General features: G+C 36.8%; 1 protein-coding gene across 2 annotated transcripts in view; it reads left to right on the top strand.

The window, feature by feature from the left end:
* Positions 1–16640, top strand: part of si:ch211-186j3.6 (neural-cadherin) — a 631675-nt gene that overhangs the window by 391433 nt on the left and 223602 nt on the right. For both annotated transcript variants that reach the window (XM_051932159.1, XM_028809678.2), the window contains exons 10-13: positions 4371–4541; positions 7418–7590; positions 12399–12566; positions 13224–13473. In XM_051932159.1, coding sequence (XP_051788119.1) covers positions 4371–4541; positions 7418–7590; positions 12399–12566; positions 13224–13473 — 762 coding nt within the window. The remainder of the gene's footprint in view (positions 1–4370; positions 4542–7417; positions 7591–12398; positions 12567–13223; positions 13474–16640) is intronic.

The following is a 16640-nucleotide window of genomic DNA, read 5'->3' as shown; positions in this document are numbered from 1 at the left end:
TAACAGTAACCTTCATTATACAACCTTCATTTTACAAAACAAAGAAGACTTCAACTGAAAGCAAAACAAGGAAATGAACTAAGGAAATTGAGGATAGTGTGGACTTTTAACAACAAGGCAGTATGTAAACAATTTTGCTGTGTCTTCATCTTTTAACTTGTTTAGGATAATTGTGTCAACCAAACATAAAATAATAAAAGTAATACATTAGCTGATAATTCAAATTTACGTTCAAGTAATGACACTTGGTTTGATATCAAACCAAAATAGAACAGAGTTACCTAAATAAAATGTATTATTTATTATTATTATTAAGAGTATGTATGGATGACAGTGAAAGGGTAGCTGGAAAGATTAGTGCAGAAGTATCAATTTTTTAAGAGTTACTTATTATAAATATGGAGACTTCCTTTTTAAGATAACTCCTCTATTAATGAAATCCATCCCACATGAATTAGTGGGGTGTTAGAGAAGCGTTTTCCAAACTGGGGCTCTGTGGTATTGCTGGTTCACGGCTCAGAAAAATGTGGCTTTAATTTAAGGGGTTTACCAAAAATATCACATGAACCGTTTAGAAATGACAGCCATTTTTCTGCATAGACCCCATTTCCAGGAGCACAAAAGTATTTGAACAATTGACTGACAAGCTGTTCCATAGCCAGGTGTGAGATGTCCCTCGTTATTTTTATTTTTTTCATGAACTATTAAGCAGGTAGAAGGTGTGGAGTTGATTCCAAGTGTGGAATTTTCATTTGGCGATGTCACTTTTAACTTTCAATATGATGTCCAAAGAACTATCCATGCAAGTTAAAACAGGCCATCATTAGGTGGAGAAAACAAAACAAGCCCATCAGAGAGATAGCAGAAACACCAGGAGCGGTCAAATCAACTATCTGGTACATTCTTAAAGAGAAGGAATGCACTGGTGAGCTTAGCAACACTAGAAGGCCTGGACAATCATGGAAGATAGCGGTGCTGGATGATTGCAGAATTCTTTCCTTAGTGAAGAAAAAACAATTAACGTTTAGCCAAACCAAGAATACTCTTTGGGAGGTAGGTCTAACATTGACAAAGTCTACAATCAAGAGAAGACTTCACAAAAGTAAATACAGAAGATTTACCATAAGGTGCAATCCGTTGGCAATCTTCAAGCATAGGAAGGACAGATTAGACTTTTTCAGAAAGTATTAAAAAAAAAAAGTCTAGTTTTGTAATAGCTTTCTTTGGACAAATGAAATTAAGATCAATATATACAGCAGAATGATGGATAGAGAAGAGTATGGAGAAGAGAAGGAACAGCTCATGATCTTTAGCATACCACATCATCTATGAAACATGGTGGAAGCAGTGTTATGGCATAAGCATGTGTAACTGTTGTGATGGATGGCCGGCAGCTCAACCCGGCTGGGACACCCAAAGAGTGGAAGGATGAGGGAAGGCAGCTACTTTGGGACACTGCCTTCCCCAAGATGCTAGATGGCAGCTTCCCTGGACTATAGCGGCACCCCGGCTTCCCATAGGGTACGATGGGACATGGAGTTTGTTTATACAGCCCTGCTAGGTACTGTGAATGCTGCCAGGGAGGCTGTGAGACAAGGATGGGATGGGATGACAAGTGCTCACCTAGCATGGAAGTACTAGAAGGTCATGGGAATGGAAGCCCAGTACTACTCCCGGGCTGATTAAAGAACTCTAATTCTCTGTGTGACCTGGAAGTGCTGGCAAGTCTCATGGATGGAAGAGCAGAAGCACTTCCAGGTCAAGAACTATATAAAGGACCGCAGAACACCCAGCAGGCGAGCCAGTGTCGGGTGGAGGTGTGGAGGAGAAAACAGAGAGAGAGAATTGTGTTTATTATTATTGTAATTACTTGCCTGTTTAATGTGGCTATGGTGCTTGGAGAGCACTGTTGAAGAAAAAAGGCATTAAAATACTTCTTTGTACTTTTACCTGGTGTCCTGAGTGTCTGTCTGTTGGGTTTAAAGGGGTAACAGTGACACTGCGTTCACACTGTCAATGGAAGTGGGTCACTGATATTTATTGATGATTTCACTGCTGACCAAAGTTTCAGGGCGATTTTTGAAGTGTGAAATGCTATTACTCAACCAGTTTGGACATGTATTTCAGTAACTGAAGACAAAACTGAAGGCAGAAAATCCAACAAACAAGCAGCACCTGAAGACAGCTGCAGTAAAGGTCTGGCAAAGCATCACTAGAGTAAAAACCCCGCATTTGGAGATGGCCAGACTTTAGGCAGTCATTGACTGCAAAGGATTTTCAACCAACTATTGAAAATGATTGTTATAGTCATGATTATGTTAGTTTTTCTAAATACTTTTGGCCCCTGAAAATGGGGGGACCATGTATAAAAATGACTGTCTCTTCTAAATGGCTCATACATTATTTTTTTGTTAAAAACCTTAAATTAAACTACAAGTCAACAGTTCAATCACATCTTGATTGCTTCATTTCAAATCCATTTTGGAGGCACACAGAGCCGAAATTATGAAAATTGCATCACTGTCCTAATACTTGTATACCTAACTGTAGTCAAATATTTATGAACATGGATTCAATATTCTTGGTGCGTTTTATATATCTGTACTGTATGTGCTTTTTAATATTCTTATTATAATTTCTTTTAACTATCCTGCTCATGATGCTTCTGTAGAACATGACTTGTTTATGACTCGGGTAAACTTGCTTGAAAAGTGTAGCCTTCAAACAGATGTGACACATGAAAACACAAACCTTCTCTGTATGTAGAAAGTGATGTGACCAAATGGATTGCAAAATGGTTCACATTTTTCCCCCCAAATAAATCTCAGGCAAAATTACTCATAATTTTGTTAGAAGCCATCAACAAAAAAAGATTAGGTGTACCACACCTGACTTGGTACTTCTCAACATGGGACACCTGTTGAGTGCTAACATTCACGACTAACTTAAACAAAGTTTCTCTTTTTTCACAGTTTACCATTACAGCCAAAATGTAATATAGCAGAGTTTAACATTTACTTTTCATTACACATTTGTTTGGGGCATTGTGTGTCAGGTCAGCAGCCACTTAAGAAAGACTTCATGTTAACTGTGTGTTAGCTGAGGTAGCTAAATGAGCATTCCTGACATTGAAAAGGGTCTTTAAAAGCTCTAAGATATTATAATGAAAAACATTAATCAAAGGTATGGTATCAGGTATGTTAGAGAAAATTCTCAATGAATAAAAAAGAATCTTGAGTCAAATTCATACTGCATAATCCTCTATTTACACTTTTAGTACTTTGAGTGAACTTGCCTCACTGTGAATTACCAAAATTCAGCAGCTTCAGTTTGCTTCGTGGAATTCTGGCAATAGCTTGATCCATTGATTCCACAGACAAAATATCTTCATTTTCAAAAGCTTTAGTAAAAATTCAAGGTAAAACAGTTCACACAAAAATAGAGAAAAAATTGATATAGCAAAGAAAAGAAAAGTTCTTGTTAATGAAAAGTTCTGTTTAACAATTACATATCTTGTTTCATTCTTTAAGTTTACTCATACAGTTAAACTATTTCTTAATGGTCAGAAAACTGTATGCCTATCCCATTTACAAACTGCAAATGGGTCCTTCAGTCCATGCTAGCTATGAGCCTATTCCAAAACACGCTGACTTAATTAACACAATGTATTACAGATATAACTAACTTTACAGGGGGTAAAAGGTTACAGTATACCATAATCTATAGCTATAGTATGAAAGAAAATTGTATTCTATTCTACTTAAACAAATGCTAATATAAGTTTAACTTAAAGCTTTAACTTTCTAAGATTGGCTCTTACACTCACATTTACTCTAACATTAAATAAAGATATAAAACTTACCAGTGTAGAAAATCGTTCTTTAAAGTAATCAGATGTAAATATAAACATCATTTTTTTCCTCTGCTTTCCTTCCAAAGTCTAGCTACCAATATAAATACATAGGTCTACTATTCTAGGGTGTCAAGCAGAAATTTACAACACTTTAGGAGATCACCTAGGAAAAATTGTGGAAAGCACTGACTTGGAGTATTGTGTACCTCACATCATTAGTCGCATTGTTGCTGAATAACAGCCCAATCATATTGCATGTGATGCTTTTAGTATTGATGTGCTCTTATACCTCAGTGAAGTGCTTTCAGACATAAAAGAAACACAGCAGGCACATGAGTTTGCATCAGGATTCTTCTGATGGGAGCAGTTTTTAAGTCATTAGTCCCTTTTTACAACTGTACCTATTGAAAATACGAGACGGTGTGAGGTTGATTTGAAAACTAGATTTCTGTCAAACTCTTCATTTGTAAGATAATGAGAGAACTGGACTGGGGTGATTTCTTGTTTTTTATTTCAGGAGTGATTACAACTGCAAGGACATTTGACCGAGAACAGCAAAGGGAGTATGCTGTCACTGTCACAGCCACAGACCAAGCTGCTGAACCTCTTATCGGAATCTGCCAGTTGAACATTCTCATCCTCGACCAGAACGATAATGATCCCAAGTTTGAAAATCTACATTATGATTGTAAGGAACATATGGCTTACAGATAAAAAAAACTTGCAACATTTTTGTCTCATTCTGTATTTTATTGATCTCTCTGATTTTTTTAAGAGAAACTGGCCAAAAGTAAGCCAGACCTTACACCTGTAGGGTTGTAATACTTGGGGGAAAAATCAAAGCAAAACACAGTGAAGTAATGTGAATTGATCAGTTTCCTCATTCTAAAATAAAAAGTATGCCCTTGTTGTATAGTTTCTGGATTGCATAACGGAATATTGGTTAGTGCCGACACCTCACAGCTCTAGTTAGTTTCTGGATTTAAATTTTGTGTGAGGAGTCTGTACAATCTGCTTGCGCCCACATATGGGTTTTCTCCATATAGCTTCCTTTCCTCCCACATCCCTACAGAAACCCTTATTAAATTAATTATCAGTTATAAATTGGCTTGCTTTGAGTCTGTGTCTGTGTCTGTGTTTGTGTTTGTGTGAGTGTGCCTGTTGGATTGGTGCCCTGGCTCCTGCCTTTTTGATTATGGCCCTTTAATGAAAAAATAAGTTAAGAAAACAATTTTTGTAATGACATAGTACTGTAGAAAGCAATAGTAAAGAAAAACCAACAGAGTGTTACTTTACTGATTCTGATGTATTCCAAAAAGGGCAGTCCTTCAGTGGTGGGGAACAGGTAAGTTGGTGGCAAATTCATTTTTAAAATGGACACTAGGCATACATAAATAAAATAAATAACGGCACAGAAGACCAGCCGCCTCCAGTTATCAAGCGTTTGGGCCCTTAGAGTAACAAGTGATCCTCATTGCTCTCAAATTTACAAGTCCTGGATTGACTCTCACATTGCATGTGATGAATTATTTAAGGATTTCAAGCTTTGCTAGGATAACTCTCTTTAATCTAACAGGATATTGTTAATCTACACCTTCCTACTTGATTTGAAAAACCATTTATAATATTTAGAAGATAACATGAAACACATTAAGTGATGTTTTCAGGTAATATATAAATTAGCAAACAATTATTTTTCATAATGCTTTTCACAATTTATTCCTAACATATATATGATAAATATGCTTACATTTTTATAATAACTTTTGCAGGCAAAGTACATGGTGATTTGTCACTAACTAATGAAATTGCAAGGCATAAAATAGAGATACAGCTATGCATCTGAAAATACTGTACATTAAATGCAAATGTAATAACAGAAATAAATAAAACAATATGAATTCAAATGCTGTGCTAGTCATTAAAAAGCAATTTAGCCTTGCTATGCCAGTGAGGAAAAAACAAGGGGGTAAAATAGCACACTGGACCAGTAAAGTTGGTTTTGCTTCAGGAAACAAATAAATAAACAAGCAGCATGCAGTTTCGTACTTACTTTTGCATCATTTAACTTGTAGATTATAAAACATTCAGTGTCCCTCACCCCCCACTAGCAGACTTATGTGTAGCATATAAACAGACAAACTGTAGAAAAAGTACTTTTGAGAAATTGAGGGTTTTTTTCCCTTTCTAATGGGGCTTTGATGACCAATTTCTGTGTAATTCACACGTTCACGTGGCTGCTGATGATGCAACGGTTAGCAGTATCACCTCACTACTCTAGCGACTAAGGTTCGATCTCGGCCTTGTTGCTTTCTGTGTGGAATTTAACTATTCTCCTCAGTGTTCATGGGAGTTTTCTGCAGGTCCCCTGGGATTCCTCATAGTTTGGAACACTCAGTGGTAACTCTAAATTGGTCTGTTGTATGTTAGTGTGAAGGGTTCAAATCCACACCTAGTCTATTGTGCAGTGCTTACATGTTCATATCTCTGGGTACACCCATTTTCTTTCATTTCAGCATGACCCGCAAGGTTAGGTTGACTGGCGACTCTACTGTAAATTGGCTAGTTGCTGCTTTGCGTACAATGTGGGCTCTGGCCCTGGTTTCCCTGAAATGGACTAAAGCAGGGGTGTCGAACTCTGGTCCTGGATGGCTACAGGTTTTCATTCTAATCATCATCTTAATGAGTCACCCGTTTTTGCTGCTGATTAACTTCTTTTGATTTAGTTTTATTTAACTTGACTCAGGCCCCTTATTTGTTTCTTTTTCCTTAATTAACAGCCAAACAATAATGAGACACAAAACAAGCCATCACATGACCAGATCATCTGTGCCAATCACACAATATCTGAAAATAAAGAAAGGTGAAGGTCTCAGTAAGGTTGAGCTCTCAGTTTTGATGGTTTTCTTTGGAAAAACAGAAAAATCAACAGTTTTGGAAATGTCTGCTGTGGAAGAACGAGAGCACCAGCAGGCCATGGAATTAAATAATGGATTTAATTAACAGCTAAAATTGGGTTCTCATTAAGAAACTGGTTTGAGTGAAATTGGTTAGAGTTTGAAGCCCAAGTTTAGCTGGTCATCTGTTGGTTCGTTGGTCTCATTTCTGTTTGGCTATCATTTAATGAAGAAAAGAATCAATTCAGAGGACTGAATACTTAAAAATGGGACTATTAAAATGAAGGAAGAAGTTAATTAGCAGTGAAAACTGGTTACTAATTAGGGAAAAGGGTTAGAATGAAATCCTGCAGCCATTGCACCCCTCTAGGCCTGGAATTCAACACCCCTGGATTAAGTTTGCACAGAAAATGAAAAATAGTTGAAACGTTCATTTAATATTTGAACCAATATTAGATTATAAGATAACATTCTGAAATATTTCAAGCGATTTAGTTTTGCATCTATCGATCAATTAACGTATGACATATAATGGAAGAGTATGAAAATGTTGTTAGCAGATTTTAACATGGGTTTCATGTAGAGTTAATATTTTATGTGAGGGTGGTCTTAAAAATAACATCATACTAAATTGATTTCTTCTCTTTTTCCCTTTGCTCTCATCTAGATTTTCTGAGAGAAGACACCCTGATTGGCACTAGTTTTCTTCGTGTTGCCGCTCATGATGATGATTACAGCACTAATGCTGCCATCACCTACTCTTTGTCAGGAGAACAGCCAGAGTACTTTCGCGTTAATCCCATTACTGGTTGGATTTATGTGAATGAACCTATATCACAGGTATTTGGAGAAAATATTAAGAACTAAAAGCAGGCATTTCTTCTGATTAACAGAGCAGCTTCTAAGATGAAGCATACTGTAAGACCTTTGATTTAGTCTTGTTCTTTTTTCTATTAAATCAATGCAATTGCACTCAGAACCTCATTTGTTCTCCTAATAAAATGAGCCAGATCATCAAATTAAATACACTGATAGAGAAAACACAGGGTTGTCTGTTAGAAATGATGCTTTGAGAGGGGCTAAATAGAAATTTTGCTAATATTTTTTTACACTGATTACAGTGAAGCAGGATAGAATGGTGACACTGTGGTTAGTGTTGCTGCCTTACAGGTCCATTGAACCAGCTTTGATTCCTGACCTAGTCATTATCTCTGTGAAGTCCACACATTCTTCTAGTGTCCATATGGGTCTTTCTGCTTCATCCCACATTTCAAAAACATGTATGCTAGATTAATTGGTGCCTCTAAGCTAGCCCAGTAGGAATGAGCATGAGTGAGGGTCAGGAACATCTTGATTGGCATTTGTTTTCTTTGTGTTGCCATTAATGGTGATGAATACAGCATTAATGCTGCCGTAATCGACCTAGTACCCAGCAATGAGCTGGCGTCCCACCCATTGTTTGATTTCTGCCTTGTGCTCAGTGCAGCCAGGACAGGCTGTGTCTCTCAATGATTCCACTGTGCAAAAAACAATATCAGAAAACATATCAATGGAGAAGTGTAATAAAGCCTTTTAGAATTACAGTGTAACATTTTTGTGAAACGTTTTTATTTTTACATGGTTGGTTTTGATGCTTCTTGTAAAAACAAAGTTTTCAGACGTTTTTGGCAAGTTCAGGATTTGCAGCAGGCAACATAAAATGTATTGTTCTGAGTGTTAGCAGTAATGGATAAATGTAAGGTCATTTCTTTTCTGAGTTATTATTGTGTTCTTTAAGAGTTTATAATTTGTTGCATGATTTTCATATGCACTTTCTTTGAAAAAGCCAAGAGGGCCTGATGATGCAGTGGCTAAAGCTGCTGTCTTATAGAATCCCATGCCTGGTTGTTGTCTGTGTGTGGAATTTGTATGTTCATCCTGTGTATGTGTAGGGTTTTCTCCAGTACCTCAGTTGACCTCCCACATCCTCAGGATGTAGGTGTTTTACATTAAACAGTAGTTTTAATTTGGCCCCCATATGAGGGGGTGTGTGTGTGTGTGTGCGACTTAAGTACGTTTAGCAATCTTCTTTCTAGAATAGTGACTAATAATTTTTGTATTGTGTTGTATTAATTTACTTATTTGTTCATTTTATTTAGCTGTTTAATCTTTATATTTTTAATAGTGCAATTCTGAGACTAGTTAAATCTCAAGTCCTGGCTGGGATACCAAGCATTAGAACTTTAGAACAAAATGGAAGAGACAGGCCATTCAGCCCAACAAAGCTCACCAGTCCTATCCACTTAATTATTCTAAAAAAAACATCAAGTCGTGTTTTGAAAGTCCCTAAAGTCTTACTGTCTATCACACACAAGTGTCTATGATTCTTTGTGTAAAGGAAAATGTCCTAATGTTTGTGTGAAATTTACCCTGAACATGTTTCCAACTGTGTCCCTGTGTTCTTGATGAAGTTATTTTAAAATGAGTACTAATTCCCTTCATAATTTTGCTTAAACTGAAAAGGCTCAGCTCTTTTAAGCTTTCTTCATAATTCATCCCCTGTAGCCCTGGAATCAGCCTAGTCACTCTTCTCTGGACCTTTTATTGTTCTGCTATGTCCTTTTTGTAGCTTGCAGACAAAAACTGCACACTTTACTCTAGATGAGACCTCACCAGTGCATTATTGAATGTGCATCATTGAATATGAACGACTTTACATTATCATACTATGCAGTGACAGTGGAGAACATGACAAGGTTTTAGGACAGCTATGGAATGGAAAAAGAAGCCACAGAAGAAACCAGTGTGAACCCAGGGAGAAAGCGTACTCATCTCCTCAAAGCCAATATGCCAAAATTAGTCAATAATACACATATTGCACTTTGACCTGTTGCCCCTGGACATTGTTGGTGAATAGTATTAATATTAAATCAACATTTGCTTGTTTAGTTTCATCTGTTACTGTATACTTAAAGGTATCATTGGGCTTCAAAAATAAAGCATTTCTATCTTCAGCATAAACTGATAACACAAATCTAAGAACTAGCAACATCTCGGGTGTTATGCATCTTCTTCAACAACTTCTAGTCTCCTGAAATTAACTTACTAATGTGTCCAACTCTTGAGCTATTCTGTTATAATACATAGGATCTCAAGCACCATTCTTAGCAATTTTGTCTTTAAAAATTTGCTGTGTTCATGTACTAAGAAAGCCTGCACTTCACAATAACGAGTCTAATAAAATGTATCTTTGAAAAATTTGTGAAAGTAGGGATTTGAAATAAAAATATGCACTGTAGGGAAAGATAAAAGAAAAGTAGTCCTGGACAGACATTCTAAAGACAGCAAATAGCAAGTTCATTACTCTTACCATTTGTATAATTTCTATTCTACTCTTCTCTTCTCTTACAGACTTGTTAATAAAGTTAATGACTTATTTCTTGTCAAGCAAGAAGCTGTTATTCAAGATAAAAGTACTTAAGTGCTGCTTTCACACCAGGGAGGCAGATGCATATTTTCCAATTCCGTTTTGCACAAGGTACAAGTACTGGAAGCAAGTCTGATGAAAAGGCCAAAGAAATCTCAGATCTGCTTTATCTAATAAATGACCCAGAGCCCACCCTTTAAATAACACAATCCTGCATAGGGTGACATTTTTTACAGGGCATGTTTAAACATTTACCTCCAAATGAATTTAAAAATCATCAGTCAAATTAACCAGTTCACCCTTTTTTTGCGATGTTGCAAGATACCAGAATATCTTGTGCAAAAACCCTGGTTAAAAGTTAGGAGCACTCCCAAGTTACCCCAAAGTTAAAATGATGCCAAGGGAACCAACATTTCAAAAATAAAGCATGTATTAAAAAGTAATAAAAGGAAGGGATGAACACAGGAGTAAACACAATACTTAGCAAGAAGAAGCAAAAAACAAACACTTGTTTCCTTTCTGGATGAAGCTTTTTACCTGTTGCGATGACTATCCAATAACCCAACTCCTTGCCATACCAAACACTCCTGATACATGTCTCCATGTCTTTGTCTTCAAATCATGGCTTTTCTTCCATCCACCATGCAAGCTCTTGTCCTGATTCACCTTCTGCACTGAAGCACCACTGTCTACTGCTTCTGAGGTAATTTTATACCCCATGTTCTGATTTCTTCCAGGGCAGTTTCAGAGCCGCTACAGGGGTCAGGTGTGTGGAGGACCACAGTTCCTGCAGGTTTTCATTCTAACCCTTTTCTTATTTAGTGACCAGTTTTTACTGCTAATTAACTTCTTTTGAATTAATTTTAATTGACTTGCTCTTGAAGACTCAGACCCCTTGATTGTTTCTTTTTCCTTAATTAGCTGCCAAACAATAATGAGATACAAAATAAGCCAAAACAACTGGTGTCCATCATACAATATCTGAAGGTCTCAGGAATGTTGATCTGCTCTGGTCCCCAAACATTTTAATAGTGCTCTTAGAAAAGAGAAAATCAACAATTTTGGAAATGTATGCTATTGCACAATGAGAGCAGCAACAAGCCATGGAATGAAAGAACAAGTTTAATTAACAACAAGACTCTTCTCCTAATTAAGCAACTGGTTGGAGTGAAATTGGTTGAAATTTCAGGCACCCTGACTTAGTTGGTCTTCTGTTGGCTCACTCGCTTCACATTTCATTTCTGTTTGGGTGCCAATTAAGGAAATAAAGCAATTCAGAGGAACCATGAAGAAATTCAGGGGATCAAATTTAAAAAAGAAAGTCAATTAAAATTAATTCAAAAGAAGTTAATTAGCAGCAAAAACAGGTCACTAATTAAGAAAAGGGTTAGAATGAAAACCTGCAGCCACTGTGGTCCTCCAGGACCGGAGTTGGGGACCTCTGGTCTAGAATGCTGTCTAGCTGCTAAACCCCTGCTGTTCTTAAAAGAGGCAAGTGACCCCAGACAGCCTGCTCTTTGCAATATAGTGGAGAGTCCAGATATAATCCAGCAGATCCCTTTATTGTTCTGTTATGGTCTGGGGGGGTCTTAGACCAAATAGACTTTTATTCCATACCATTTTGGTAAACTAACATCAGTGTTAAATAAGGGGAATAACTTGACTTATTTGTATGGATTGTTATTTGTTATTAAAATCAATAAAATCCAAAAAAAAAAAATGAGAATACTGTTGCTTGATTTTATGTCACCTTCTGGGCTAGCAGAGCGATGAAGTTCAGTCCAGGCAGTGACTATTCTTTTCTAAATGTAATGATCTTGCAAAATACTTATGCTATCTTATAACATTTTTTTTGCTTTAGAAATATGGTCCTGACTAGTGACCCCCACTAAACAATGCTGTACAGACAGTTCAGGCAATTCCTTTCAGGCAGCACTGCTAACCACTTCACCATCTGCAGTATTTCTAATAAGCACATGATAAATTAACGTTGTCCTGATTACATTTAAGAAATTTTAACTTAGGTAACAGTGAATTTAATTTTCTGTAAATGGAACTTGATGAAAGCAAAATATCCACCTACATCCACTTAAGGTGTTCTTCTGGTTGTAGTATGAGCTTTAAAAAAAGATATGAAAGTAATTAGTCTTCACTAAAAGATTTTCTTTTTTTCAGGAAAAATATACTGAAGTGTCATGTGCATTTTAAAATTAAATCTACTTGACTGTCTTATTTTTTAAAGAGATCTTACATCGCACGTAAAATAATAGCAACGGATGGTGGAAATCGGAGCAGCTCAGTTGATCTGGCAGTGACCATCACTAACGTCAGGAATCAGCCTCCACAATGGGAGAAAGACAGCTATGAAGTGGTTATCCCAGAAAATACCATGCGAGATACACCCATTGTGGTGGGTGCACTTTATCATTTGAATGTGGCCAGATATGTGGTCAGAAGGTTGATATTGTTTTAATGGTATTCTGCAATGAAAATGTTTAGCCTAGTTTTGACTATTACAACAGAAGGAGCCTGTCACAAAGCTGAAGAAGCAATATGCTTTAGAATATTGTTAATTTAAAATGGCAGATTTCAAAGATGCAGCACCACACTAGTAAATGTTCAGTTTGCTAGCCAAGTGACCATTCAATCCAACAAGCTTGGTTAGTTAGCTAACTTACTCCATTATCAATCAACTAATAACAGAGTAAGTTTCTTATCTAGATACATCTTAATAGTTGTAAAAGTTTCTTCACATACATGCAGTATGCTGAGCTTTACAGACAAGCCCCCGAGGAGGAATTTATTTGAAAAACTAAAGTCTAGGACACTAAGCCTTCCCATCATTTTGCTGATATTAGCCCTAACTACCAATGCCAACAGGCCATATCTTTTGTTAGCCTAATTTCTCACATATTGTAATTTTTTGCTTCCTGATATTTATTTACAGGTTTATTAATGTGTATTCCAACAGATATATAAATACAAGTGTTTAGCATCTAACACCAAGCTATCGGGGAAAAAAATTACTTGCCTTTTTAAATCCAATTTCTACTTTTTTTTTTTACAGACAATCAAAGCCATTTCCCCTTTAGGAGACCCGCGGGTGACATATAACTTAGAAGACGGACTTGTTCCTGAAACAAATATGCCTGTGCGTTTCTATCTAACCCCAAACCGGGAAGATGGTTCTGCATCCATTCTTGTGGCTGAGCCGCTGGACTATGAGGTCACCAAGAACTTTATGTTGAGGGTTCGAGCACAGAACGTTGCAGTTGTGCCCCTTGCAGCTTTTGCCACAGTCTACATTAACCTTACAGGTATATAAATAAGAAAAGAATGTACAATTTGTCAGTACCAGGTGATCAGATAGTAGGCTCTGCAAGTTGTTTGGACCAAACCAAAAGAAAGTGACCTAGTAATGGCAAAAATGAAAAACCGCATAAAAGTAAATATTATTCATCTGATTATTTTGTTATCTCTTCTTTAACAAGACATTATTAATTCTCATGTAGGTATAAATTCTGAGGTTTATTATCAGGGAGAGCAGTAAAGAACATTAACAATCCTAAAGCATATCAAATTTTCTGATTGCCATCATTTGCAAGGAATGAATTGCTGTTCATTAAGTGCAGAAGGATCAATAAATACAAATCAAAGAAAATCAATAGATTTTTTTTATTTTTATACAAGCACGGGTTCTGCAATATACTGCATTTTCAGTAGTAGTTATGATTATGGGTGAGTTGGGGATATTACTTATAATTAAACTGTTTTATTTTGTATTCCAGCCTGAGAGAAATAATCAATTTTGCAATTAAACAAACACCATTTAATTTAAGTACCACCTTTCTCTAAAAAACACAATCTCTCAGCACTTTAAAGAACCAGAAGCTTAATTATTTATGTTTACTTTATAATCAGAACACATGCAGTGTAAGGGTCTTACTTCAGCTCACACAATGTGTCAGAGGTGGTGACTGCATGAGGGACTTTCTGGTTTAAAGTTCAGAGCTTTAGACACTAAGCTAGGCTGCCTACAAAAACAAATAAAGTTCATACCTTTCATTTTTTTACATAATCTTTCCTTGAGTTAAAAGTAGTTCTGGGTTTGGTTGATAGCATAATATTTCACTGCACATCACATTGCATTAGAAAAAAATAGTTGCAAGCCTCTCTTTGATACACTGTATATGCTCTTAACTCTTTTAAGGCTAATTATTTTTTTCCCTTTTTTTCCAAAAAAAAAAGCACAAAAAAACCCAATGGTTTCAGACATCAATCAATTTAAAATACTTATTTATGACTAATGCCACTCTGTTTTATGTTCCATGAGCCACCTACAGTATGTAAATTTTTTATACTTTTTACATGCCTGTTTGTCTCATCATTCATTAGATGAAAGGAACTTTCTGGAAAAAAGAAAAACAGCTTGAAGTAGTCGAGTGGTGTCCACCAGCACGCCGTGTCGTTTGATAAAGTCCAGTTTTCAGCTTTCCTCCTACAGATTTATGTCTGTGTAGTCTTCCCATGGCGATTGTTGGTGCGTCAGCTCCCATATCAGCTGATGCAGGTCCCTGTGTTTCATTTTCGATCTCCAGAACACTTGCATCAAAATCGGAGTTTGATATGTCAGAATCCAGTTCAGCAATAATGAGTAAAAAATAAATAAATAAATAAAATATACACAAGGAGTATTTTGCTTTGCGCATTTGCTTCGTTCTCTCACCTGATATCGATGCCATTCTAAATGTTGTTTACTCTACGCTATTTACGCACACGCAAGGATTCCATGTGAAGTCAACAAGGCTAACAGTCCTTCTAGCAAAGAGGGTCGATCTATAACGTAGCGGTGGGTTTTATTAACATTTACAGCTTTTTTTTTTTTGCCCTCTGCCCTTGAATGTCGACTTTAGTCGACATCCGCCCTCAACCCCTTGTGTCGGCAAAAGTCAACATCCGCCCTAGAAGAGTTAATAGTCATGAGCCTTTTTATCATTTATGAAATTACTAACAACAAATCCCCTAAATTTTCTAGTAAGCTCAGTACTTTTGACTCTTTTCCACTGACTGAACGTATTTTTCCTGTTTTGTTTTTCTCTAGTGCATTTTCTCTAAGGTTTCTGGAGCCTATGATGAAATAAGCGCCTAGGAAAGGTGCTATAGAAATAACATCCATCCATCCATCCATTTTCCAACCCGCTGAATCCGAACACAGGGTCACGGGGGTCTGCTGGAGCCAATCCCAGCCAACACAGGGCACAAGGCAGGAACCAATCCTGGGCAGGGTGCCAACCCACCGCAGGACACACACAAACACACCCACACACCAAGCACACACTAGGGCCAATTTAGAATTGCCAATCCACCTAACCTGCATGTCTTTGGACTGTGGGAGGAAACCGGAGCAGACACGGGGAGAACATGCAAACTCCACGCAGGGAGGACCCGGGAAGTGAACCCGGGTCCCCAGGTCTCCCAACTGCGAGGCAGCAGCGCTACCCACTGCGCCACCGTGCCGCCCTATAGAAATAACATGCATTATAATTATTATTAATTACTATTATTATTATTTAACATCTTTATTATGTCTCTGCACATGCAATCTGTACCTGAACAAGGCAGATGTGACACTAAAGTCCCTGACTGGTCTCATCCTGTGTTGTTATGCAGATGATAAGCCTGTTTCTGGGGTTTTATTTCTCTACAAACTGTTTTTTTTGTTTGTTTGTTTTTTTTCACTGCCTTAAACTGTTTGGATTTTTTTCTTCAGGCAACATTTGATTTTTATGCAAAACTGAGTAACAAGCATAGCAAATGGAGCAGTCTACAACATAAGTTTGAAACTTCATTTTAACAGCATTGTCAAAACACAAATAACAAAGTAATTTTGGCAAAAAAGAGCATCATTCAATGTTAAATAAAGTCAGAAAATCTCAAATATAGAAAGACAGCAGAAAGACCAATAAACCCCTAGTAATTTATTCCTTATCCACTATATGGTCACATTTATATTCTCAGGATTGAAGTAATCAATATACAAACTGTGCCTTCTTTAAACCTGTTGCCCATAATTGAAAAACAACAGAAACCTGGCTTTTGTGCACATTCTGGTTTCTCTTTTTTTTTTCCTGGTGCTAATGGAGAAGCAGTACTAGTATTCCATTCATGTGGGACTGATAAGAACTCAAAATGTTCATTCAATGAAGTGATAACAAACAAATCAGCCAGATCAGCCACGCAAACTGTCCTTTGGCATTCATATTTACAGCAAAGTGACAGAGAGGATGTAAATATTCTCTGCATTGATTGTGGAAAGAATACAAACTAAACTGAATGTAAACATACATATTATATACTGCATATATAAGATCGCACTTTCATTTGAGGCTGTCTGCAAATATCATCTATTTATTTATTTAGTTATTTCTTCAATGTGAGTACTGTCAGGTTAAATCATTTGCTCAGAAGAACAGAGTGAGTCAGT

This window comes from Erpetoichthys calabaricus, chromosome 9, assembly GCF_900747795.2.
Source record: "Erpetoichthys calabaricus chromosome 9, fErpCal1.3, whole genome shotgun sequence".
In the NCBI taxonomy this organism is placed as follows: domain Eukaryota; kingdom Metazoa; phylum Chordata; class Cladistia; order Polypteriformes; family Polypteridae; genus Erpetoichthys; species Erpetoichthys calabaricus.
Note: the sequence above shows the minus strand (reverse complement) of the source record. Positions and strands in the feature narration are given on the sequence as shown.